An 8,701-nucleotide genomic window follows, 5' to 3' on the forward strand; every position below is an offset into this window, starting at 1 on the left:
TAATTGCTCAAGAAATGGGATTGCGTTTTTGGTCCACATTTTTCTCATTGTGACTCATCAAAATAAAAAAAATAAAAAGTGGTTTTAGATAACGTGACTCAAGAGTTACCCAAAAACAAAACTCCTGTGCGTATACGGAAGTTTACACTGTTTAAATTAGCGGGTAAAATAAACCGATCCTTTTCTTTTACGCTATCCTGAGTTGGGGCCCAGGTTACATCAACATTCACACTAACCTGAGAGTAACGCTCTACTTCAACCCATCGACTGTATATAGTTCAACCCTCAACACACAAATAACTAGCCGCTAGTTATGAGACGTACTGGTGTAGTTTAAAGACCTTCAGCTGGACGGACACGCGGCCTCGGCGAGACTCCAGCGTGTCGTCATGGTCAATCGATCCACTGTGAAGCAGCTCGTTATCCTCAATTAACTTCGTTACACCAAAGCATAAACAAATACAACTTGAGCCAACATATTAAGTGTCTTTTGTTTTCTCTCTTTTTTTTTGTTGTTTCGTTTGAAAAGTGCCGTAAAACTACGTCTGATAAAACATAAGACGACAATAAATACGAGGATGAAAACTGAGGTCCTTGTACATTTCTTGCACATTTTCAGTGTTTACGTTTCCAGCATGGTGATTCTTCTCCAGGAGGGATAATGAGGACTATGGGGACACTACGCTAATCTAATATTCATTTGAACAGTTTTGAAGTTGGTTTTATTATTATTATTACTGCTACTGACTACTGATGATTTTGGCTTGCGCTTAAAAGCTCAGGACTGCGTTTGGGTCGAGGCTGTTTCACGGAGAGTGGTCCGACGGGCACGTTGATGGACGGACTCCATTAGCTGCATCTCTGAGAGGTGAGAGGTGGATGAGTAGGGGGAGGGTGAGGAGTTTATAGGGGTCAGGAGGTGAAGTAGGAGTTCTGCATGGAGTAGAGGCGGTCGATGGGGTTTCCCACCCGGCCTGGCAGGAGGCCGCCTTCCCCTGTCGTCAAGAGGCAGTCGCCAAGGTGACCGAGGCTGCCATCGCTGTCCAGATCGTGGAACACCGTCTCCGAGTCTTAGAGAGAAATAAATCAGTTTTTAATAAATGGACGGAGACAAAAACCCATCCGTTTAAAACCTAGGAGAGTAGGCCTCTAAAGCCTTGTTGTTCATTCGGGGTTCTCAGACTACACCCAGGAGCCATCTATTTCTCACCTATGGCGAAAATGAACAGGGTTTTTGGATCCTGTTTGGATCACTCTGCTTTTGTAATATATCGAGTAATTGAAGTAGAAATGACATGATGAGGTTATTACATATATCAGCATGTTAGTGAATTTTTCAGAATGGTTTTGCAAACAACCGTATGTGGAGACGTTGCATCACTGGTCTATGAGAGCACAAATACAGCTCATGCTATAAGCTAACCGTTGCTACTGATTTGTCGGTGCAGCTTCAAAACTGATAGAAATCCACCTCATATAATCGGGACAAACATAAAAGAGCAGTCCTATAAGCAAAAAGAGTCAATGTTAGTGTTGGACATGGTTAAAGGGAATTATTTTACACCTCAAAGCATTTTTACATTTGGACAGAAACAGGGTCTGATCCAGAGTCTCTTAATTTGGCTGTGAAATGTGCATTAGAGGCATTTTTACCCTATTAATTTGCTCTTTACGCCAACACCTTTGCCCCCTCCCCCCTCTTACCATAGGGGTGGAGCTGCTCACTGTTAAGCTGAGAGGGTGTAAGCCCATGTCTGAATGGCTCTCCTCCGTAGATGTTCGGGTCCAGAGCCAAAAGCTGCTGACGTGGAAGAGAGGGATACCCCAGCATCCCATCCATTCCATGAGTACTAGAGCCATCTGTGTGGAGAAGACAGCCTCATTTAAATCTACCTTCTTCTCCCCCTCACCCACACTTCCTTCATTTAATACCCAAAGAAGTGTTCGAACCTGAGTCTGCGCAAAGGTTCGGGGCAGACAATGGCTCATTTTGTGTTGTGTGTAAACCCCAGACTGTTAGATAGCAGTGTTGTAATCTATTTTCAGCCATTTGACTCTTCCACTCCAACATAACAATGTAAACCGAGACAGGAAGTAGCGTAAACACAAAGAACACGGGCCTCTGAAATTGCAACATATCGCAATATATTGAATCGTAACCCCTGTATCGTGATAAGTATCATATTGCCAGATTCTTGCCAATACACAGCCCTAGCACACACACAGCATCTTTATGTACAAAATGTGTTATGTAAATGTTAGATTGATTGAGTCCAGTTTTTGAGCACCAGCATCAAATGTCACACTAGTGCTCATGCAACGATAGGCCTGCTTGTGATGAACTCGAACCACGTGGAGTCTCAAAATCTAATGTATCCCTTTAAATGAGCTGGATATGCGTTGTTACTTCCCTCTCTCACCCTCACTGTCGTCATTGCTCAGTCGGCCCCCTCTGCTCGGTCCTCTCCTGGTCCCCCCGAGCTGCTCCTGCTCCTGCTGCTGCTGTTGCTGCTGCTGCTGCTGCCGGCGAGCTATCTTCTTCATCTGAGGTGGAACAGCACACACAGCGTTTGTTTGGCGCATGAAAATGCTATGTATTTCTTTGTGTGTGTGTGTGTGTGTGTGTGTGTCAGAGAGAGAGAGAGAGAGAGAGAGAGAGAGAGAGAGAGAGAGAGAGAGAGAGAGAGAGAGAGAGAGAGAGAGAGAGAGAGAGAGAGAGAGAGAGAGAGAGAGAGAGAGAGAACATGCCTTTTGAGAACAATGTGAAATCTGACCTTTGCTCGCTGGTTCTGAAACCACACCTGCACCACTCGCACCGTCAGCCCAGTCTCAGCAGCCAATGTCTCTCTCACCTACAGGAGAGATTTGCCATTGCTTTACTGATGCAAATGAGAGAAAGAGGTGCAGTAATGGCGGTAATGGTGGTGATCATGTGTGTGTGGTGGGGGGGGGCAGGTTTGTTCACCTTGCGGCAAGGTTTAGAGGACACTTCAAAGGAGGCCTTGAAAGCTCGCCGTTGCTGTGTGGTCAAGATGGTGCGTGGTCTTTTTGAGCGTTTGTGGTCCTTCCCTTCCTCGCCAGCCTTCACCCCACCAGATCCTCCTCCACCATCCTCATCCTCACTCTTCACTGAGTGTGGTGGGCAGAAGAGTCAACATTTAGGGTAATGCATATGACTAGTTTCGTTTTGACGGTGTTTTTCCAACAAAAACCACCGCAGGGGCTCTGTAACATGGTCAAGGCAAGAATATATATGTTACTGTGCTGAATAAGGGGCTCAGCTCGACTCTTGATAATTAAACTTCACTTGAAACATGAAATCGAAACACACATATAGCCTAACATCACCTGCTACTTCAGTTGTAATGCGTTTTCTACCGTCTCTCTATTGTAACAAACACACACCGAGTTAAAAAGTGTAAAAGGGAGATTTAGTTTTTCTATTTTTCTCTTTTTAAAAGCGCTCTCCATAGCGCCGCCTCTCTGTGCCGAGCTTTTCTCCCCCGGCCATCAGACGCACTCATTTACATACAGCCTATCAGATCAAACCACCGATATATGAAACCACGCCCACTTCTACTCACCAACCCTTGCTAACCTGTCACTCAAAGGTCAGCTGGTGAATACTAATGAGGACTAGGCTACTCACTCACAGTTCCCGAGGCAACTGGGGACAGTTACGGATAAAGGTATAATAAGAAACACAGTATTAAGCGTTTACCAGTGAAGCGTTGTTGCCACATGTGTTAACAGGCTGTCTTAAAGGGTTTTAGACGTGGAAAACTACATCTGATAACCAGCGGCGCTTCCGGCCATTCTGGCGCCCTAGGCGAGATCTCCAGCCCCGCCCCCGCGCCACCTTCAGGGGAGATAACGCTTCTTACCTTTGCTATTATGAACACGAAACAACTGAAAGCGCAAAACCAGTTGTGCAAAAAAAAGGTAAACAAAAAAATGAGACTCAACATATTGTGTGCAGTTATAAAATAAATAATTAAAAAATTACTTATGAGCAATCAAACATCTAGCAGAAGCCTCTCTCGTCAGCTCATTCATAACAAATAAATGTCTTAATGCGTCTTATTGTTTTTATTTTATTTTTATAATCATTAAGATACATATGGTTGAATTGCCCGTATATATTTATTTATTTATTTATTTACGGGGGGTAGGGCGCGCCCAGTTGCCCCCCGCAGGCAGGTGGCGCCCTAGGTGATCGCCTCGCCTATGCCTAGAAACGCCCCTGCTGATAGCTGATCCAGTCGGTCCAACTTTAAGTCAGTGTGGGCTGTAACTAAAAAGGGGACCCACGTTCAAGTCCCCACCGGGTCCAGGCATTAGGCCGCTGCTGAATTCACCAGACATGCAGGATTTGACTCGTTCACACACAAAGTTGGCGCTCGAGTGACTTAAGAGCCGACTTTGAGGCTGTGTCCTTTACCTGACTCGGTCGGGGTGGGGCTGATGGCAGCCAGCATCTCCCGCTCCTTCTCATAGTCCCCCCGGCACAGCAGCTGGCCTTCTTTCAGCACAAACTCATCACCTCTCTGCAGCCGGCGCTCACACTCGCAGCAGCTGAAGCAGCCCAGGTGGTACACTTGGCCCAGCACGCGCATAATCAGCTCCGAGCGCCCAATCACCTGCAGGCACGCGCTGCACTTCCTCACAAACAGCCTGGAGACGCACAGACAGGTGGACGCGTTGGCATGTCAGCGAAGGACGCTGTATAAGACATAGACTGGATGGCTGAAAGAGAGGTCTGTAACGGAAGCTGTCAGGGGAGAGAGAGGGCTGCAAAAATAATATGTATATATATAAAACCCAGTGAGTCAAGTAAATTCTTTATGAGACAGTACACGCCTGTTTCATACCATAAGCAATCATCAGCTGTATATACATATGTCTATATATGTGTCTATATATAGTCTCTATATATGTATATATATGTATATATATATACATATATAGAGACTATATATCCCTATAAAAAGAGATAAAATAGAAATGGAAGTGTAGGTAGGAAGCTTTGATTTATTTACCCCTCAGCTCTAATATGATTTTCACAATTAGCATAGTCTCTTAATTAAAGGTCGTATAATCATTACCCAATTCACAGAGCAACAAGGTGAACATCTGCTGAGAGGAATTACAGTTGTCAGTGTTGTGTTGTTTCCCCGCCCCCCCCCTTTTCAACATTAGACACTAGGGGGCAGTAGTTGAACAACGATAAGGGTGCCGCTGATTCGCTCGTGCTTTGATGTTGTGATTCACTGCGGAAAGAGCAGGACCCCATATACCCCAAAACCCAGCCACGGGCCAAAAGCAGTGATTTAACAGGTCGAATGAAGTTGAAGTTCCAGTTTAATACAGTGTCTCTCTCTCTCTCTCTCTCTCTCTCTCTCTCTCTCTCTCTCTCTCTCTCTCTCTCTCTCTCTCTCTCTCTCTCTCTCTGGTCCGCCGGTTTTTCCCCACGACCACTTTTCTTCTTTTGTCCGCCCGTCCCACCCCTCCTGCGAGACGTTATAACCCTTAAATTTCTCTCCCGCCTCCACCAGCGCCTCGCATCCCCGTCTCCATTCAGCGGGCCCAAAGCCTGCGCCGTTAAAATTCCTCTCAAATCCCTGCTCTCTCGCGAGCCCCCCCCCCACCCGCCCCCCAACCCCCAGCAGTAATTTCTGCCAGCATTCCCAGTTCTCCCTCACGCCCTCCCAGCCTGCCTCCCCAGTTCACTGAAACTAATAAAGACAGGATTAATTAGATTGTTGTTTAAACAGTTCGATGGCCAGACAGACGCTGTAAACTCATAACCAGGGATTGGGGATAGCATGGGGTTAATCTCTCCCCTCTCTCTTATGCACACTGAAGGACACACGTGCACACCCACCCACTCACACGCGCACGCACGCACCCCCCCACACACAGCCAACAGTGCAAATAAACACACACACGTGCACACACACGTGCACACGCACACACACACACGTGCACACATGGACATATTTGCATATTTACAGCGGAGAGATTTGGACTGTTGAAGCCTTACAGACCACCGCAAGTTGAAGACTTCTCAGCAGATGGTCAGAGCGAAGGTGTGAAAACAGGGAAAAGGTACTCGGCGTCAGGAGAAGCGCCAGAGTGGAGCAGCAAAAAATGTGGGAGAGTAGGAGGTGGAGGAAGGTGGTGGTGGTGGTAGTGGGGGGGGGTGCGTTCGAGGGAGGAGGTAGGGATGAAGACAAGTGTTGATGCTCCCTGACTGAGCGAGAGGAAGGTGTTGCTGCCCAAATCTGGGGATCGCGGAGAGGGAGCCAGGTCTGCACATTAGAGCCCCTAATCTGTGGTTCTGTCCCAAACGCAGCTGCTACGGTTAATCTCTCTCAATCCATCTGCCAAACGCTTCCCCACTGAAATGCCACCCCACCACCAAATAAAGCCATGTCACCGCACTTACTTAACGTCATAACTCGGAGGGTAGAAAAACCCTCCTCACAAGCTTCCCTCGTGCAGATCTGTGGTGGTTCGCAGATAGACCCATGCATGTTGCCCACCCTCCATCCCAGAGACATTACATCACTCTTCACGGGGAGGGGGGAGGGGGGGTGCAGTTTTTGCCTGGCATCCCACTGACCTGTAGTGCCAAATGGAGGGAAGCAGTGCACCTCCCGTCCCGGTGCTACAGAGGCCTAATTTAAACACGTCCTATTGACAGTGGGAAAAGCACAACGAGGCCGTGTCAGAATTGCTTGACGTACGACTGGGTGGTGTTGGCTTTGGTTGTCCCACTCCTCCTTAATCGGGGTGTACACACAGCACGGTAGGAATTTACCCAACATGGCACTGAAGGCAACTTGGGGCAACTGTCGCGGGGGGAGGTCTGTAAGGAGATCAGCCTAATCCCTCTGATGGAAGTATCATTCACACTGGCCCTTTCCAGGGGATCGAGCTTTCAATAAATCACTACGGACATGCTGGTTTAACCCCTTCATGACGCACTTCACACACGCCGCTGAGGTCACTTTAGCCTCCATGCAAAACGCACGCGGTCTGGTCATACCCAAATATTGTTGTTTTTATCAGAATCAGAATCAGAATCAGAGTCACATTTGCTGCCATGTAGTCCAAGAATACACAAGGGAATTGACTTGTTATGTTGGTGCACGAGGGAGACAGCAACAGAAAGGTAAAAGTTAAAAAAAATAAAATAAAATATGATCATATATATATATATATATATATATATATATATATATATATATAAGACAAAATAGAAATAGGTGTACTAAGGTGCAATACTGTGGAAACACAGGGAATATGGCCACGTGCTCTTATTTACAAAGTGATGAGAAGTTTTAAACGGGAAGTTGCTGCAGAATAAGAGTTATTCACGGTGTGGTGTGAGCTTCATGCAAAGCGTCCACGCACCAAGGAGGGCACAGGAGGGCAGACAGGGACGCCGTGGTCGTGCACGTGAGTGTGTGTGTGCATGTATGTAGGTGTATGTCATGTCATGGTGTGCAGAGGGTTTTGATGCTGGAAACTGTTGTCTTTCCAAGTTACGTCTTGGTTGTTGTACGACAGCGTGCATCTTCCTCATTTTCTCTGAACAGTTTATCTTTTCCATGAGTTTTACTTCTTTTCTGGAAAAACAAAAACAAAAACAAAAACAAAACGTGCAACTTGTAAAGTGGTTGTAGCTTATGGACGTTAGTCTTTTACGGTTGCATTTCTATCTATTTGGCTTCTCCTCTGCTGCAAAGTGTTTATGTTCGTAGCAGCTTCTCCTCTCAAAATTTGTTTGATAAAACAATCTTTGTGCACACACACACACACGCACACACACACGTCCATAAAAAACATGCCATCTCCAGTCTATCGCCTAATATAGACATAATTCATCCCAAAGCACGGGCCGTTCGGGGGATGAACTTATGCATGACATTGACCGGGAATACAAATAAAATTGTTTTTCTTACGTTTGAATTTCAACAATGGACCCAACTCAAGTGGAAGTTAAGGGGACTTGAAACAACTTGAAGGTTCAGAAACGCGGAGTTTGCAAAAACATATCTGAGAGAGGATATCTTCCGAGCGAGCTTTTCTTTGGACTCCGCCGGCCGATGTTTATGTTTCGTGAGGCGGTGTCATGTGCAACAGATGTGCTGCACACGTGATGAGAGAAGAGACACGGGTGATGGCGAAGGCTTAAAAGCCCAAACCGTGCGGCCTTGAGAGCACCGGGCGGCTGAAAACCCCGAGGACGGTCTCTGCCCAAGCTGATGCTATCGGCCGTGTACCTGGATGTGAAAAGGACGAAGGGGTAAAAGGTCGGCACAGAGGCGCAGCGGTTAGCGGTGTTGCCTCACAGCAAGAAGGTCCCCGGGGTTGTCCAACCTTGGGGGTCATCGCAGGTCATCCTCTGTGTGGAGTTTGCATATTCTCCCTGTGTCATGCATGTTAGGGTTTATACTCCTGTCTGTGCCCCTGAGCAAGGCAGTGGGAAAAGAACTGGAGTTGGTCCCCAGGCGCTGCACGGCGGCTGCCCACTGCTGCTAGCTAAACAGCTAGGATGGGTTAAATGCCGAGCGTAACGTCCCCACAGGGGTCAATAAAGTACCTCTCAGTCAATGATGGGCACGGAGATGATGGGTCTGAGAGACTGGGACAGGCAGAGAACAAGTGTCTCGCTGATGATCGTCAGATATTT

General features: G+C 47.0%; 1 protein-coding gene across 1 annotated transcript in view; it reads right to left on the bottom strand.

Moving 5' to 3' along the window:
• Window positions 1-912: 912 nt before the first annotated feature.
• lmx1al (LIM homeobox transcription factor 1, alpha-like) overlaps window positions 913-8,701 on the bottom strand; it is a 22,108-nt gene continuing 14,319 nt past the window's right edge. Inside the window, exons 4-9 of the mRNA XM_056288228.1 lie at window positions 4,442-4,674; window positions 2,966-3,129; window positions 2,775-2,852; window positions 2,421-2,544; window positions 1,705-1,860; window positions 913-1,070 (exon numbers count right to left, since the gene is read on the bottom strand). Of these exons, the coding sequence (XP_056144203.1) occupies window positions 913-1,070; window positions 1,705-1,860; window positions 2,421-2,544; window positions 2,775-2,852; window positions 2,966-3,129; window positions 4,442-4,674 (913 nt within the window). The remainder of the gene's footprint in view (window positions 1,071-1,704; window positions 1,861-2,420; window positions 2,545-2,774; window positions 2,853-2,965; window positions 3,130-4,441; window positions 4,675-8,701) is intronic.

The sequence above is a fragment of the Lampris incognitus genome, chromosome 10 (genome assembly GCF_029633865.1).
Source record: "Lampris incognitus isolate fLamInc1 chromosome 10, fLamInc1.hap2, whole genome shotgun sequence".
In the NCBI taxonomy this organism is placed as follows: domain Eukaryota; kingdom Metazoa; phylum Chordata; class Actinopteri; order Lampriformes; family Lampridae; genus Lampris; species Lampris incognitus.